Genomic DNA, 18,106 nt, shown 5'->3' with positions numbered 1-18,106 from the left:
TTAATCACAAACAGCGAGATGAGACTTTAACAGTTCAAATGCTTTATAAAGCCACAGTATATTGTACTGTACCCAAGGTGATTTTAGAGCCCTTTGAGATGGGGTGTATTTTACAATTTGTGGATTTTTCTGGATCTGTAGACCTGGTATGAGAGGCCAGAGTAGCCTAGCTCATAGAAAAACGACACAAACTTATTATGTCAGAAATAACGTACTGTCATCAGTGTCCTTTTTCTGTTTTACCCTAATAGCGCAATATAGTCAACATTGCCCCCACATGGTCAGAGGTGATAATAGTCCCTCCTAAAGCTGTTGGCACTGGGCTTGTCACGTTCCCCGCATTTAACTACAATATTATTTTGAAAAACATCTGCCTGTAAACATCATACATTTCCTATATCAAAATGACCACAGCCTGCGATGGCCTGACACCACAATAATATACCAATACTTCAGCTCAAACACCTCAATGAAAAATGAGAACAGACAAAACATTTCATAATATATGTATTTAAATCAAACACAATTTAAATATATTATAGATTAAGTACACGTACATGTCAGAAAACATTAGTGGTACATAGTACCAAGAGTCTTTTCTGGTTCTTTTCCACATCATGGTAAGTAAGGCTCAACAGAAATTTAAAAAGTAGTTTAATTCACTGAGCACACTTTCCAGTTGAACAGTCCAGTTACCACTGACACTTGTTTCAGTGATGCATTAAAAAAAAAAAACAGCGGTCACCATAAAAAAGGACTAACATTAATATATGGGGTAAACCAGAAATCTACATTATAGATATATAATGTGTGTGTGTGTGTGTGTGTGTATATATATATATATATATATATATATATATATATATATATATATATATAAACATTTAGGACATGGAGTTTGGAGTTTTCCAACACAACTGGAGCACTTAAATTCATAGTTCAATAGGGAGTATTTCTTCTTCTACACTCTGTGAAGGTGCCAGGAGGTTCACACAGGAAGTCAGCCAGTCCCAGAACTGAGTGAGAACCTCATTCATTGTCACATTTCCAGACGTTCTACAGTACATACAGTTAACAGCCAATGTAGGACAGCTCAGGTGAGGGGAGCGGCAGACAAAACTACTCCAGGCAGGCTGAGGGAAGCGTATGCAAAAACTGTACAACGCTCCAAACCAATGATTTTCATCTGCTCAATCCTTAAGTAACCGACCCTTAAAAGAGAATTTCATCTAAAAACAAGGAATGGTTATAAAAGGTGTGGGGAGGTGTGTCATGAAGGAGTGAGGGGGATTCAGTCTTTTGTCACGTCCTCCATAGGTCCAAGATAAGACATTGTACAAACACTATGGCTACAGCAACACAGCGTCAGTCCTGCCTGAGAAGCTGCTTTCTTCCAGCGTCACGGTGAATGTTTCCTTCCTCAGGAGAGACTTCCTCCAGTCTGACGCAAGCACCTTGCTTTTGGCGACTACACGTGTACCTTTATAGTGTTATGGAGTTGGAAGATTGGAACAATGATGTACTTCAAGTTTGCCACTAGCCCATGCGTGAACAATCACTCGTCCAAGCTCACAGCCAGCCAGCCCCACACACACACACACACACACACACACACACACACACACACACACACACACACACACACACACAGACACAGACACATGGTGGTTGGGGAGGTGGTAAAAAGCCTTGTTCGTTCTCAGAGTAATGCAGTTTGTTGCGGGGTGAGCCTGTGTGTGCAGTTTGTCGCCGGCTCAGCCAGCGTCCGCAGGGAGTGACGGTCCTCTGGTTCCTCGGCAGGGTCATAACTGTAGACAGACAAAAGAAAACACTTAGAGAGGAATTGCAGTCATTCCACACATCACCGCACAGGAGCCAGAATACTGAGCGAGGTTTTGTACCTTGGTGGCCTTGCCGGGGCTGTCGTGGTTTGACTGGTGGACGACGTCGTTGACAATCATCTTGGCGATCTGCCATGCCATCTCCTCCTGGGCCTTGAGTCACAGCACAATCAATAACTTTAATTCACCACAGACTTTATTTATATTCTTTAATAAATCATATGCCGTGGGGTGATGTCACAAAGTGAATTTAAATACATGCTGTTGAGAGCTTTGCTATGTGCCTCAGTCCACTGAATCATTTATGATTATTTCATATTTTGCCGCCTCACCTCATCCGAGTTTCCCTGGACCCATTTCTTCATGGCTTGAGAAAACATGGAGCCTAAATGAGAGGAGAGGGGAGACAGACGTCAGATAGCAGAAATCTCATATTTTAGTGTCATTTGTTGCTTTAACTGAACAAATTCATTGCAACAAGCTAACGTGACTTGCTCTGAAAAAGTGCTCTCAAAATTACATCAAGCAGAGTTCATTCTGACATAATCAGGTATTAAATGCTTTGTTAGACAGCTGCTGTTGAGATTTGAATTATACTTTATCAGTAGGCAGTTAACCATTTTAAATGAGAGCAAACATTTTGACAAGTTATTCTTTAGCCAAAATGTCTGGTACTTGACTCTAGACCAATAGTGGAGGCAATTTATTTTCTTCCAAACCAAATGTTCTTAAATATTTCAGGGGACTATGAGCTGTAAGGAGAATGGAAGCAGCCATCAGAGGAGGTTTATATTCATGGGCACACAGTGGACATTTTTCACTGCAAGGAGGAATGAGATAAAATGTGACAGAGTGAGGGCAAAGATACAAAGAGAATAATGAGACAGATGGAGGTAGAAGAGAGAGAGAGGGACGAGTCTGAGTGTATCATGCCTTTAGACTTCTTCACATCCGGCTCTGGCTCTGCCTCCCTGATAAACTGGCCCAGCTCATTCACCTTCCCAAACGTCATTTTTCTGAGCGGACAAGAAGAGAAGAGACGGATGAAGACAGCTGACAGAGCAAACGGGACAAAACTGGGCCTCGGGCACACAGGCAGCATTTAAAAGCTGATAGTGTGTATCTATTCAGTGACTACAATTTCAATGGAGGGGGAAAAAAAGGACCACAGCTTTGTCTATTAATAAGATGGTTCTCTTGAATTATTTTTGTACAATTTTCCACTCATAAAACACTTTACAACTGAGTCAATAAAAACAAAACTGATACAAACACAGGATCCAAACAGCAATGTGAGCAATCAAAGCAACATAAAAAGAGAGAAACACAAAAGACAACTAGGAAATCTGAGGGAAATAAAAAAGATAAACTAGATGACAGCAAGTCTAGGAAATGTACATTTTAGGCGGTGATTTAAAATACAGAAACACAAACTGGTGGGTATGTATCATTTTAACCAATCAGCAACGAATCACACATTTTCTCTTTACAGCTGACCAATTTTTAAAAGCAAATCAAATGTTTAAGATTGATTTCTGGCCTTTCAGGCAGCCACTGATTCTCATTCATTTCACTATTACATGAGCCCAAATCACAAGAGAACATCTGTGTACAGCATATTACTGATCTCCATTTATCTGATCATCTGTATTCACCTATTTGACACTAAAGGAGCATCACACACAAAACTCACCCAGCATACGGCCGCTGATACAAGGACTCAGGGTCCAGGCTGGCGACGTCCACCGTGATCGCCTCATCGAAGTTTTTCAGGATCTTGATCACTGCCTTTTTGGCACCTTGCTGTAGTGAAGACACCATGAACCTTATGTTTAGCAACATTACAGGAAACTGTTTCTTTTTTTGTATGAAGACAACTAAATGACAGGAATGATCATGACCCTTTGGCATTAACAAAAATATCTTCATTATTCATGTAATGAGGCAGAACAGGTCTAAATGTCAGCAGACAGGGGAGCATCTACACAGGGGCTGAAGATGTGGGTTAAACCTGGGAGGTCACCTGGGTCTGCGAGCCCTCGCTGGCATTTGAACCGGAGCGGTCATTGTCTGCGGGCCCGCTCTGACCTGGCGTGCTGACATTCACAAATTCATCCGCCCGCACAGAGTTGATGAGGTCACTCAGGTATTTGTAGTAAAGGTTGCTGGACAGGAAGCCTGGCATGTAGACCTGAACAAATGCAAAACAAGGTGAACTCTGTTAGAAAATAATGAGCTGCCTGATATATTTCTGGGCACAAGTTACAAAGGTTTGCTACTGACCTTTACGTGCTAACAACAGTGTTGAGCTTTTATTTCATTATCATTAGGCAGCTGCATTTGTCAGTGGTGTAATAAGACAATTTGTCAGTGACTTACAACACAAAACCTTTAGGTAGATCCTATTAAACTCAAGAAAACATAGCTGAACATCCCCTATTTCCTTATATAATAAAAGAGCAAAAGAAGAGTCACACAGACACTATTAAAATCCTTTGGTGGATGGCCATCAAAGAATCTGACCTTCTCCATAGTTGTCCAGGCCTGTCGGAGTGGAGTGGTGAAACAGTCAGGGAGAGGCCCTCCCTCTCGGCAGATATTCGACTCTATCTCCATCCGCACAGAGTCGCCGAAGCCCAGAGGGTTGGTAGCTTGGAGTGAGAAATACCTGGAGAGGAAACAGAGCAATGAACAACTGAATTCTGAAGAGGGCACCTATATTAAGATTTTAATTACTGCCCAAAATGCAACACAATGAAGCCATAATACTGTCGCCCCATATTAAGAACAGAGGATGTTGTTTGGGACACTGGAAAACTTTAAACTGGGATGTTGAAGAAGCAGGTCGGTAGACACAAGTGTGTGTGTGCAAAAACCAAATAACAAGGGCAACAACTAAACCCCAGGGATTGCAAAAACGATAACTTAAAATGGATGGAAGAGGTGAAAAATAGCCATTATATGCAGTCTTGCCACCAACTCTCTCTTACTATAAACTAGTGATTGGTCTTTTATCTCCTCAGCCTCACGTAACTGAAACCTACCATCTGCTCAGGCTACCACAGGGTGAGCTAGACTAATACAAAACTTTCAAAGGATTTCTTACTGATTGCAGACAAATCCTCCAATAAAAGATGAATGGACTACAAGATGTAACCCATTATATAGGTCAAAAAAAGCCCCCTTTGTTGGAAAAAAGGATTTCTTTATCACTGCAATCACAATTTTCTGTGCGCACACACAGTCAAGAGTGCACCTAGTTTAATAGAATATCACTCACCGTTTAATAGGGCCTGTTGGTGCACACTTGTCTATTTATCATTATTACTGATACACACAAAATAACAAACAAGTTCGACTTAACTCTGACTCTCTTTGGGTTACTTAGCTTCACTTAGCCACAACACTGATTGACCTAAATAACCTATAAATGAAGCTGGTCAACTAGCTTAAGTACCTCAGGGTTTACAGTCCAGGTACAGACATGCTTATGTGAAACAGGTGTTTATGGTAAACTGGTACTACCTCCTGTGCCACAGCCGTCCCCAATTTATTACAACAGTAACATCATCTGACCCAAGAACGTACATAATATTCAGCCATAGCAACAGCATACTAAGTAAAATGCATACATTATAATCACATTAGTGGAATAGAATAATAAGATGTGGAAACATTAGAAATTATGTCCATATTAAAGTAAGGCTAAGGATACAAAGAAGTATGGGGATTGTTAACGTATATACAGTATGTGTTATGTATATATATGTTGCTTAGTTTGTCTGAACAACCCATTATGAATGTAATTATAAAGTTTAAAGTGGTGCAAAACTGTTTCTGTTGCCAAAACAAAGGAGAGTGTCTGATGTATGTATCTGATCATAGGTGATAATTAACAGTGTGGACTATTTTTCTCATAAAAGACAACAGAGGATATAGTTTCTACTTCTAATTATCACAAAGTCACCTTGTGTCAGTCTAAGCTGAAGCAATGGATAAACTGTGTTAAAGCACCCCAATATCAGGAATCATGAATAAAAGAATCTTGATGCAGTTAAAATGCATTTATAATCATGTATTTATTGTGGTAAAAACTCCTTCAATAGATCTGTTATGTCACTTAATTGTAAGCTCTTTTGTCCATGTCAGGATCCTGTAGGAATCATTACTAGTCAGGCTGTTGACAGTTTTTGATCTGATACTATTCAGTTAACCCATAAACTGAAGTTTATGGGTTAACTGAAACACTGGAGTGGAATTAAAAATTTGACACAAAAAATCACTAGTAAAGGCTAGGCCACAGGGCCTAGTGAAATGGGAGAGCAACCTTTTGACCAAAGAAAATGACATCTGATACAGGACAAGTAGTATTATACTTTTTAAAGGAAAAAAATATATCCTGAGACTTAATAGACATAATGATTTTATCATAGTGACTACTTCCAAGTGTCAAATCAAACCCACTCTGTAGCCTAACTAAAATCAGCAGACAGAACACCTACTTGTCATAGAGGATCATGGCATCATTTTGAGCTTCCTGGCCGTCATACTGGCCCTTTTTAGCTGCTAGCTGGTTCTGGAAGTTGTCTGCTGCCAGCCAGAACTGTAGTACATTCATCGCCTCCTCCTTTTCCATGTACTGCAGGGAATTAGATAAAGAGCACATGATAAACTGACAGTCCATGTGTGTCTTTGCAACAATCCTTGTTTCATGATAAATTGGACTTGGTGTTAATTATCAAATCAGTAGGTTAGGAGACTATAAAGGGGGCATTCACAGGGTTTTTGTGTTTTGTTATATGTACTCAGTTTACTGCTGCTGTGACAAAAGAAGTTCCCTCTAATCAATAAACATAAGAAACTGAACTTTTGTGGCAGCAGCAAGAGAGGACAGTTGAATAGAATCAGTGTAGAAACGTGTTTGTGATGAGCCATCACAAATAAATAATGTTCTGTGAACCACTGAGTCCACTCACCTCAGAGAAGTAGAAGAGCGCTGACTCACAGAACAAGATGTCAGCCAGGAACACGGAGCCACTAGTCAACACTTCAATCTGGTATTTACAGAAATGATGGCTCCGCAGGAATCCGCTAAAGTGCCTGGAAATGAAAGGGCAAGTGGAAGATGAATACAGCTGCTAGTGATGTCAAGGCGGTAAATTGACAAAAAGGACACCAGTTACATGTTAATCTTTATGTCAAGACACAGCAATGGGGAAACCTCGCCATGTGAGTATTAACTTCTGTAGAAAATGAATAGACAGAAACTCACTGCTGCTCCAAGATGGTGAAAACCACCGACTGTGCAATGACAAAGCAGTTTGGATCCACCATGCCATCCTCTCCACATATCTTAGCTACACAGAGGAGGAACAGGAATATTACTGTACAACAGGATAACATTTAAGATGGGCGATCAAGTGTTTGATTTCTTTAAAATACAGTAAATTCCTACTGGCAGCATCTGTATCTTACCAACTATGTCGTTTCTGATCTGTTCTGTGATGGGGATGGGCCTTACAGCGTCTGGAGAGATGTACTTTGTGAAGATGGTAACTGCATCTTTCTCTATACCTGGAACACACACATGCAAATAGGTGATCATCCAGTGATGCTACAAGATTGTTAAGATGATGCAATGATGATGATGTGAAGATGATGCTTCTTCCCCGTGTATATCTTAAAAGATCTTTTTTTCTGTCCCTTCTGGCCTCACAGAGATACCCTCAATGTAAACGATGTGGAACAGAAACCACAGGCCTTGTTTTCTGCATAAATAACTTCTAAAATTCAGCTGAAGTAAATATGACGCCTCAGCAGACTGAGCTAGAAAAAAAAGGTAGTTATTTTCAGTTACAGTCTTTTTAATATGAACTTCCCTATTTGTGTTTCTATTGACAGTAAGCTTGAGAAATGTGGACTTGCTGCAAAAGACAACTCCTAACCACAAAATTGGGCTGTAACAGAGATTCTGTGGCATCAGGCTGGGTTGGCACTGTGCAACTTGAATAAACCAAAAAATTTCAGGTCCCTGGTGAGAGATATATTTGGCATACAGGAAACAAGGAACAGATACTTAAGAGAGAGAGAGAAAAAGGTGGGCAAAAAAGTTCCTTTCCACCATCCTCAGACAGTAACCAAATTCCAAATGTAGAATATATTTTAACAAAATTTCTAGAACTGTCAAAAGAAATTGTAAATTAATGTGCATGTCCATCTATTGTTATGCAAATATTGGAGTTTGATGCATTCAGATTAACACTTGGTGGTGCTAAATCTCCAGTCCACTAAACTACTGCAGAAGAGGGCGAAACAGGACGCCACAATTAAAAGAGCACCAAACACACAAAAATCACGTTTAAAATATGATGGAAATATGACATTTATATTTGTTTCATGTATTAGTTTGGTAATGTGTCTCCTCACTGCTCCAAACAGATCTAATGTTTTTGTCTACCATTACTTTTGTCTCTTCAGTGGAAGCTTGAGTGAGAGTTAAGTCACACGCGTCATAATCTATTCACTTAATCTGTTCTCCTGTATATTAAATGAGATGTGTTGACCACCAGCATAATGAAAATTCACTTTCTAAATTCAAAATATCCTGAATAAATTTAGGGTAATTGTTCAAATATATAGTTGTTTAAAACTGACTCACTTTTCATGAGTTTGTCCGAGAGCTCTCGCAGGGTGCTGTTTGACTGCCCCTTGTAGGGAGTCCCTGTCCTGGAGGGTGCCTGCCTGCTGGGGGTTTCTGCTCTAGGCGTGCCTGGTCTCAGCCCTGCTTCTGTGCTGGAGGAGTTCCGCCGCTCCAACGACACCGTAGGACCTTCAATGCTACTGTCCCGGGAGAGGACATGGGGTGTGTGTGAGGCATTCTCTAGGAGCTCTGAGCCATCTGGGAAGGCAGGGACGGGCTCAGCCAGGGAGCTGTGTTTGACAGAATTTAGACTGTGCGCTCTGATTCTCGACCAGCTGGTAGAGCGGAAACTCTCCGCCTCAAGCCAGAACCGGACCAGGTGGTCGGCACCTTGAAGTTCCATGAAATGCATGTAGTGGGGCATCGCCACATTGTCCCGGAGGACCTGGTCCACAGTCTTGGATAGTCGAGAGCGGGTCTCCTGGGGCTGATAGTTCACACTGGAATGACCTGGAACATACAAATGCACATGCAATTGATCAATCAACTTAACAGATGAACATATGGGTTTTAGAAATAAATACTGTAGACTTCAAGAGCATGTCTTTTGTGGTACATATGATTTGCATTCTAGTTAAACTCCTCACTCAAAATACAACAGTATAAACAGTGTATTTCTAGTAATATATCACATTCTAAATATCTCAATTTAAAAGACTTAATTAATTATAAAACTAAAGCTATGAGTAAAAGCTTTAACTTGGATTTCATATATTTGATGTATTTTTTAGCAGATCTTACATTGTTACTGACAAACTTTAGAAAGATGCCTGCTCTTCACACTGAAATATATCTTTGTGAAACACTGAGCATACACTTTCTACTATTTACAGCTTTCAACTTTCAAACTAGGCGAAAGATAAAATGTGCAGTATATTTATGGGAGCTGGAACAAAAAATTATAGATAAAAAGCGGATTTTCTGAGTTCAGCTCTCTCATTTCAGCTGAAAATTTGGTCCAGACTGAAAGCTGACGTGAGCTGAATTCAAACTCCTGGATATTTGTTTTGAAGTCTTGTGAATTTCAAGCTCTCCGTCTGTCTAAAGGTGGCCTTGGACTATGCAATTTCACAGATGATTTAACCCAGACAAACTTTTCAGAATCATACGTCAACAGCATCTATGTGTTCTGTCCATCCTGCCATTCATGCGTGTATGAAGTGGTCAGCTCTGACTGCAGTGCTTCAAACTCCAGCTACATCTGAACGCTGAAGGGAAAAAATGAGATTCCTGTTGGGATGCCACATTATTTGACTTTACGATGTCTCAAATAGAGACTGTCTGTTTGAATAATATCCACCATCCTGAGGGACTGCGAGCACAAACACACACACCCTCCTAGAAAACAAAATAAGCGAGGGAGCGCACTCGCTGACTACAAACCTGACACTTGCTGGATTATGAATCAGAGCACATCGGCTGTAGTTAGACTGAGCGTGGGCCAAGGCTTCGTAGTGTTGTGTTTGCTCTTTCAAAACAACATAGTGGTTCAAGAGGTGTCAACCATGTTGAGGTGCTTACCAATCAGCCTCTTCACATTCCTTGAGATCACACAGTCAAGGCTGCCTTAAAGCTTGTTACAATCAAAACAACTGATGCAACATCTGTGTCTGAATCATAAAAGGCTCATGCTTCATTGGCATATCTATTCGGAGCCACCACCCCTGTGTGTGCTACATCTGCTCTGTACTCTTTAAACCTCTATCAAAAGACCTCGGGGAAATCATACAAGCATTGTGGTCCTCACTGCCAGTCATTTGCTACAGGCCACTGACCCGCAAAGATTTATTGTTAACTCTGTATATCTCCATTATGGATTTCAGCCTCAGCTCTAGGTTAAACTGCTGTTGCAGCCTACATGCTAACCCCTCCGCCGCCCCCACCCCCCACTTGCTTGAATCCTCCTCCCTCCATCACTTCCTGCCTTTCTCTTTCTTGTGTTAAAACCACAGCCCAGAAATCACTGGCGCACGGTTTTGTTGTCAGGGCTGCGGCACAGGTTCCTCCACCTCCTCTCCGGCACACCCCTGCTATTCTCTAGCCAACTTGCTCGTACAGTTCCTGTCACTACTGCCATTCAACATTTCAGCCACACTATGTTTAATGGCATCCAACGTTCATACACACAATCTAATTTTAGAGCTCTTCTGATAAAAGGGAGGGGCTGCTTCTTCACCCTGTTACCACATTAGGAGACTGTAAGACTAACTTCACCCAGACAGGCTCTGGAATGTTTGGGTGCTCATCAAAACTGATGTATGAGGTCACATGATTGCCTCACGCAGGATTAATGGGCAAGTATTCGCCACTTGCACAAGACAGTTTAAGCCATTTTAGTGACACAAGAGTCATACTGTAGCTAGAGAACATTACTACAAGAAACCTAATTATTCCCATATGATTAAAAAGGAGCTTATGACGCAGGCAGAAACTAAAACGGTCCAATAATTTGAATTACAACTAATTAAGAAACCTAAAATTCTGGTTTTCTGTCTATAACCCAAACTCTCCAAATATTCAAATATGAGATCTATCTCATATTCATATTGTCAAATGTTTGGCTGTTATCACCAACACCAGTACACAAAAACAGGAATGCAGTCTCTGTACCAAGATCGCCAAAATGCGCAGCCTCCATGTGGCTTGGCTGTTTCTTGAGGATGGCGGTGCGACCGCGGGCGAAGGAGTCCATGTTGGCGGAGATGGCGTTGATAGCCACATGGCTGGGCCCCGCAGCTTCCTGGATGGCATGGTGGTTCCTCAGTCCTAACGATGGAGAGTGAGGGCTGACTGGAGCTGGGAGCAGGGGGGGAAAAAAAAAAAAAAGAGTACAATGAGGTACAATGAAAGTGGGCTGAATGTAAAACATCAGTGTGACTTCATGAAAAGCTCTTTTTAGCGAGGGTTTTTGAAAGATCTTACAGTTAGTGTACAGAGGCCTCAGGGTGTATGACAACAGACAACAGATGGCTCAGTGTTAGTTTGACTATGAGCTGTATGTGTTTTACTTAATCGCTACAGGTCACAATTTGGGTCCTTGTGACAATATAACCAGCAGTGATTAAACACAGTGAGAGCCATCTTAAGCAAACAGCTAAAAAGGCTAATCTCAGTTCCACGACACACACAAAAGGTCAACAAATATGTACTGATAATAATTAAAATATTTGATATTAAATACCCTTGTACGGCCATGTCATTAGTCCTTAAAACAAAGCATTTTCAGTTCAACAACTCTTTCATAACCTCACAGAAGTAATTATGAACTGACCTCTGTTGACTTTAGCATCTGTAACTTTCTCAGGTTCTTTGCTTTTGGCTGTGGGGAGAAAGATGAGAACAAAGCTGTAACTGAAGAAGCACGCAGCATTTTTATTCACAATACAGGGTGAGACGAGTGAGAAACATAGATGGGATTCACTGAGGGGCGAGTTAAAGGTGCTGGTGTGGTGTCACTGGAAAGACTAAAACAAGCTATCTGCTTACATAATGACATACTGTAGTGAGGAAACTGATATACTAGAAAAGCAGTGGTGAAGATAAATAGGGAAATTGTGTTCTGACATGGAAAAGCCCTCTCATTCCTGCTCATTACACAGTAAGCAGGAAAAGGAGGGCTTTTACACTGGACGTCAGCAGTAAGAGTGCTTCCTAAGATTTGCGACCTTGGTCTATTAGCTCTGGTGGGTCCCAGATGACAGTCAGATAGCTTACACCTGAAGCCCTCTAAGACTGGGTGTCAATCAAAGAGTATATGGTATCAGAACTTAATGGAGGAGCTAAAATGATGTGGCCTGATGCAAAATTATTCAACGCTACAAATATTTGATGCCACTCCTAAGCTCAGTGGCAAGCTATCATCAGAGTGACTCACCGCTCATATCTTCAGATTAGGCTGTCACTGCAAAGAGCAGCCAGGCCAAGTATCAATTTCAAGCACTGACATTACAAAATAGACTGAGAGGTCTGGGCCAAAGATGAAGAAGAAGATGCTCTTTCAGTAACACGTTTTGGACAGAGCAATTTGTGAATACATGTGTCAGCCAAGAGTCTGAGTCGGTTGGCACTGGTAAGGCTGTATGTCACAGAAAAGAGCTATGACTTTTAAATAGTCTAAGCTCCAACACCCTCTGCTGCACTGAACTGAAACGTGGTACAAATAACACCAGATGCTACTAATCTAAATAAATATTCATCAGGTTGCTAGCTGCAAAGGATGATATGGTTATGAACAACAAACAATATTTTGGATATATTACCAGAAAACCATGCCTATCCCAAGGAACATAATCTCTTCCACTTTGTCCTGTGTGTCATTCTAGCTCAGAGCATTATAATGAGAGCACTCTCTCTAATATTTCCTCATTTTGGAGCCCTGCTGTGTCAGCTGCTTTGACCACTGTAGCCTAGGAGGGAAAACCACTACTCTCACAGTTCAAGATGTACAAGTGCAGCCTGATTTCCTGAAGACACACAAGCAGAACTCAACTGAAATCAATTTCCCAATCACTGCCTCTCTAGTCTATCCATTCATATCTGTGTACTCTCTATCAATCAGATATACTGTAGCAGTGAAAGTGCCTCCTGTTATCTGAATACAGTGGGGTAGTAGGTAAATGTAGTGCTTATTTGAACACACTCCATTGTCGTTTTACCAACTGAAAGCTGTGCAGTCTAATACAATAGGCCCACAATAAATCCTGCCTTCATTAAGGTTATAATGTCCAGTTTTGTTTTAAAGAGGTGATAATTCATTATAACACAGCTGAGACATTAGCCTGCAACAGCTGCATCAGTGAAGTACCTGATAAAGCAGCAAATGAGTGGGCATCACAGTATAACCAGTATATACTTTGCACCACTAGCCCACTTGAGTTTTAGCAATTCAGTACAGAAGCAAGGACAAAACAGATATTAAGCTGATAAACAATTTTCCATTTATTCTTTGGTCATGCAGTGACCATTCTTTTATTTGTTGGCCTAAACTGTGAAGATGTAGCCTGAAACAATGCCAGGTCATGTTACTGTTGATGGCTAACACTGTTCAAAGTCAGATCCAAATCAGTCATGTCCCTCTGCTGAGTGTTGGATGATGCTGACCCAAGTTACTAACGTTAGCTACACCCCTAGCTGGTCAACGTTTCTTAATAAGGACTACGCACACTTTATTTTAGACAACTAATGTGTCTAATTCAAATACGATGGGCATTTCTGACCTTCCTTCAGACTTCTTGCTCGGTAGAGCTGTATGAAAACGACCTGATGAAGCTATCTTAGCTAGCAGCCATAGCACAGCTCGGACACTTCTGTTGGCTAGCACAGATAACAGTGCTCATTGGAAGATTTAAACAGGTATACGTATATTTTTAGGCAAGCAAATTCATACTGATGTGTGTAATTTGTATACCACTGGCAGTTCCCTGTGATAGATAGACTGCCGCGAGGGCTAACATTATGTTAGATAAGGCAGGGAGGATAGAGAGGCCACCGTTAAGCTAATCATGTCACTGCAGTGAGCAGCGGCAGCACGAAAACACGCTTCCACAGACACCACCACCATGTCCTTAGCTAATTTACTCGCGGCCGCAGTCTCGACCACATTAGTTACATCTTATCGGGGGGCACTCTCTTCTCAGCCGGACTCTCCGCGCTGCTAGCTGCCGTTGACGTTGCAGCCTTCAGAGGGAGCTTCTTCCTCACCTTTCCTCTTGAAAAACGACATGACGGGTTTCACACTCTGGACGTTTCCTCAGCTCACTGACACCGTCCCGTGCCTTCGCGGCTCCCTTCATTCAAATGCATCTGTTCCTGACACTCCTCGGGTGGAAACTGGTGGTTATCGCAGCCCCGGTGAGCGCTGTCAAATTACAGTTTTCTCCAAATCCAAGCCCAGTTCAACGGCCATATTGTCAATAAACGCCTTACTTCCGGGCTGGTGCGGCAGTAGCATTGTGGGAAATGGTGTGCTACCTGCTCTGGTCAGAGGAGGGCGCTGTTTATACACGGACAACAAGTGTAAGTCACTCAAACGTAATGCGATGCGGTCTCTGCAGTTTGCCAAAACTCGACAGTAATAAATACTCAGTGTAGTTAGAGTCATGGTATATGCACATGGCCCTGTATAGAAATCTAAATAGACTGATTAAAAACCTTTATTTTAATTACTCTATCATTTTATGATGTTGATAGTGATGATTCAACTTTGAATTGTCCACTCTGATAACAATGACAAAATGTGTCATTATATTTCTGCTGCTTACCCAATTATATTTAATATAACTGCACACAGGTCAAAGTTTTGTTTTCTATAACATGTAATTTCCCAACACCAGTTTTCACATTTGAATAGTAATTTTGTTGTCAGTATGAAAAGGAAATAGGGCAGCAGAGTGAAGATAAGATAAGATAATCCTTTATTAGTCCCACAATGGGGAAATTTACATTTTTTATTTTAATTCACATTAAGGTCTTTACATTAGGTCTGAGCACTCCTCACTGGATTGCACATCATACACAAAGTTGCTCAGCTTGTGCTTAGGTGTCTTGTCCTTGGGATGAATCAGTTTTTGCCTAAGGGTGTTGTTGAAATGCACAGGGATGTTATGCTTCAATTTCTCTGACAATCCTGCCACATATGAGATGACGATGTTGTTGCATCTGTTTTTCTAGTTCACCACCACTAGTGTAGATGTAATTGTTTTCCTCTGGAGAAAACTGTATGTGGAAGAATACTGTGTCCAATGTTGACACTGAACTTGTGGCATCTCATAACAGCTTAAAACACAGAAGTTGGGTTCAGCCTGAAAAACAAGCATACGTGTCACAGTTAGGTAAATGTGCCTTTAAAAAGTAAAATGCTTGTTTTCTCTGCCTGTGCAAACAGTGACAACATACACGTTATTGAATCTGTCTGGTTTGCTCTGCCTTGTGCAATTTTCTTCCATGATGGAGTTGGCAGGCGCCTATGTATTTCAAGATCCCAAATTCACTCTTTATTTAGAGGTAAAAAAAAAGTTGCCATTTACTACTGCAGTCAGTGCAGTGAGCAGACAATCCAAAACACTTAAGAGAAACTCAACATTGTTTTTATTTCATGAAATACAGTGATTTTGTTCATAAGAAATGTGAGTAATTTTGAGAGAAATGTGATTTAACAGCAAACATTCACAGAAGTAATGCTGACTAATCATTTTTCATTGTAAAACTGGAGTTACTTGAGGGGAATTATAATGCATAGAACTTAATATAAATCTCATACTGGTTGATACATTTAATTTGCAAATGTGACTTAAGAATTTTTGAAGTTTTTCAATCTCGTCCAACTCCGTGGGTCTCTGTGGGTCTGTCGATGCGGTAGACAAACTCTGCAGGCATGAAGTAGCCCAGATACTCCACACTGTCAGGCGTAGTGTCTATGTAGTAGTGGCCACCTTCTCCATGGTGGCTGAAGCAGTGGGTGTGCTCCACACGCAGGTCCAAACCCTGAATACACAGCAAACAAATGAACAGAACCATTACAAAACAGCCCTACTTTGCACATGCACTTCTGATAGTTACTAAAACAAAAAACAATTTCATTTCATCTGTCTCGCTGCGATGCGACCGTGTGTGCTTTACTTACGGGATCTCTGGATACGAGCACCGACTGACAGATGAGTGGAGCGCTGACCTCAAAGTGCTTGAGCCAGTTGTTGACCTCGTCGTTGGTGTTGAGGGGGCAGGCAGAAAACTCTCTTGGCTGTTGAAGAGCCAACACAAGAAAAATAATCAACACATGTAAAATGTCAGGAATTATCATCACTACATTCTGTGTCACATCTGTTGTTTACCATGATGTGGATTTTAGCTTTCCCTTTCTGGATGATGAAGGTGCCTCCTAGAGCCAGACTTTTATCAGGGTAGTGGCCTTCGAGTGTCTTCCTCAAGGCCGTCACAAGACTGTGGCCTCCTGTTCTCTTCTTGGCCCGCACCTCTATGACCTGGAGAGGCACATGGGTGAAGAGGGCAAGGCAGGTCAACTTGTGTATTCACCATGTTTTGTTAATGTTTATTCTCTCAAATGTTAAGAGCATACATGTGGTGATGGGGCTGAAGTTCATGCACTTGGTTATTAATTGTGTTTAAGTTCATATATAACCAGAGAGAAGTTCATTATTGGCCAAAAACCAAAGTAAATAATGACAGTGCATTTTTGAAGAAACTCCAATCATTAATTCTGAGGCAAAAAGCTCTTGTTCAGTCAGATAAGACTGATTACCTTTCCAGACTTCCCTTCACAAGCATACAGATTACCCAGCAGCCCAAAGTTGCAATCAGAGAATTTGTCACTGTATTTTTCTTGCAGACACTGGCCATTAGCCGGATTGATGGAGGAGAAGTAGCTGCTGTTCACTGCAGACCTTCCCTCCGCTTCTGTCAGAACCAGAGGCATCAGCTGCGGATCAGAGCATTTATTCCATCAACGACTCAAAGTTTACAGTAACAATAGGAATCCACTGATTTATTGATGATAAAGTATTAATGGTAAAGGTGAGTAACCTCTGCATTCATTCCAACGATCCTGGAGGGAGCAGCTGCTGCACCCAGGATGAAAGCTCCCGGTAGCTCCAGCTCTTTTGATACAGTGTTCATGTTGTATTCCTGGGAGGAGGGAAGACCAATATAATAATCTCATTTCCTACAGGTCATTTCACATTATCACCGTGCCATATTTTCATTCACTGCACCGTGTGTGGCCAGAAAAAGCTACCTTGTCCTTTTGAACCAAGGGAACCAGGTACGGCACACCACCAACATCAGTGATACGAGGACTTCCACACAAGCCTTCAGTACGAAGACAAAAGTGACATTAAGAGGGAAACATTTGTGTAAAATTAGTGTAAATTTTTGTATTTTTTGTACTATTTGCATACATTTTGTGTTTCTTATTGTATGTAATTTCTTCTATAGTGCACTGTTTGTCTTCGTGGAGCACCCACAATTATGTTGTACTTAACTGTACAGTGACAATAAAGCCTATTCTATTCTATTCTATTACATGACACAAATCAGGCAGGCCTCCAGTTTATGCAACATTGTTTGCTAAATCAAGAATTTCAGTCCACAATCTGCAAAGTCAATTCAGCTGCACCTCAGGTAGCCTGCATGTTTCACAAAGTTTCCAACTGTGCATGACAGTGGACTGCTCTTACCTTTGACAGGAAACTGGAATGGATCCTTGGTGAGATCTGGACACTCCACAACGCTCACCTGAACTTCTGCAAAGTTGCCTTCCAATCCTGCCTGTAATACTGTAACCAGCAAACATGCCTTCAGTACTCTCCCTTTTGGTACATCCTGTTTTATAAACATGCCTTTGCCTCTGTGTGAGAGCTGTAGAAGTTCTTACCACCGCGCAGTTCCTCCAGATCTGGGGCGTGCAGCTGAACCCTCTCAGTTTTGCTGATATCTGCCATGACTGTAGCTATGGGTGAATGTACCAGCAGACTGTTAGCTGTGCACGAGAAGTCGACTGTTAAAGCGAGCACATATACTGTATGGGTAAAGTACAACCAAAGAGTAAACA

General features: G+C 41.3%; 2 protein-coding genes across 3 annotated transcripts; both read right to left on the bottom strand.

Moving 5' to 3' along the window:
- Positions 1-487: 487 nt before the first annotated feature.
- akap10 (A kinase (PRKA) anchor protein 10) lies at positions 488-14,491 on the bottom strand. Of its 2 annotated transcripts, none has more exons than XM_051078487.1 (15): positions 14,150-14,491; positions 11,813-11,860; positions 11,152-11,337; positions 8,500-8,991; positions 7,317-7,415; positions 7,114-7,198; positions 6,818-6,941; positions 6,344-6,480; positions 4,365-4,509; positions 3,865-4,032; positions 3,535-3,644; positions 2,775-2,857; positions 2,174-2,226; positions 1,902-1,994; positions 488-1,808 (listed from the first exon to the last, which is right to left on the bottom strand). In XM_051078487.1, the coding sequence occupies exons 3-15, from the start codon at positions 11,231-11,233 to the stop codon at positions 1,803-1,805; spliced, it is 1,677 nt and encodes a 558-aa protein (XP_050934444.1). In that variant the 5' UTR covers positions 11,234-11,337; positions 11,813-11,860; positions 14,150-14,491; the 3' UTR covers positions 488-1,802. The 2 variants fall into 2 exon arrangements, with proteins under 2 accessions (XP_050934444.1, XP_018547666.1); XM_018692150.2 differs by having other exon boundaries at positions 14,242-14,491.
- Positions 14,492-15,604: 1,113 nt separating this feature from the next.
- On the bottom strand, positions 15,605-18,090 carry lg20h11orf54 (linkage group 20 C11orf54 homolog). The gene is made up of 8 exons (XM_018692635.2): positions 17,930-18,090; positions 17,733-17,831; positions 17,291-17,364; positions 17,080-17,181; positions 16,799-16,975; positions 16,371-16,520; positions 16,163-16,279; positions 15,605-16,023 (listed from the first exon to the last, which is right to left on the bottom strand). The coding sequence occupies exons 1-8, from the start codon at positions 17,994-17,996 to the stop codon at positions 15,850-15,852; spliced, it is 960 nt and encodes a 319-aa protein (XP_018548151.1). The 5' UTR covers positions 17,997-18,090; the 3' UTR covers positions 15,605-15,849.
- Positions 18,091-18,106: the final 16 nt, after the last annotated feature.

This window comes from Lates calcarifer, linkage group LG20 (assembly GCF_001640805.2).
Source record: "Lates calcarifer isolate ASB-BC8 linkage group LG20, TLL_Latcal_v3, whole genome shotgun sequence".
Lineage (NCBI taxonomy): Eukaryota > Metazoa > Chordata > Actinopteri > Centropomidae > Lates > Lates calcarifer.
Note: the sequence above shows the minus strand (reverse complement) of the source record. Positions and strands in the feature narration are given on the sequence as shown.

Coding starts and splice junctions, on each gene's coding strand:
- akap10 (XM_018692150.2), bottom strand. CDS start 14,263: ATGTCGTTTTTCAAGAGGAAAG. Junction 11,338..11,812: donor AGATGCTAAAGTCAACAGAG/GTCAGTTCATAA, acceptor CCCTGCTCCCAG/CTCCAGTCAGCCCTCACTCT. Junction 6,942..7,113: donor TTCACCATCTTGGAGCAGCA/GTGAGTTTCTGT, acceptor TTTCATTTCCAG/GCACTTTAGCGGATTCCTGC.
- lg20h11orf54 (XM_018692635.2), bottom strand. CDS start 17,996: ATGGCAGATATCAGCAAAACTGAGAGGGTTCAGCTGCACGCCCCAGAT. Junction 17,182..17,290: donor CCTTGGTTCAAAAGGACAAG/GTAGCTTTTTCT, acceptor CCCTCCTCCCAG/GAATACAACATGAACACTGT. Junction 16,024..16,162: donor TGCTCGTATCCAGAGATCCC/GTAAGTAAAGCA, acceptor CTGTGTATTCAG/GGTTTGGACCTGCGTGTGGA.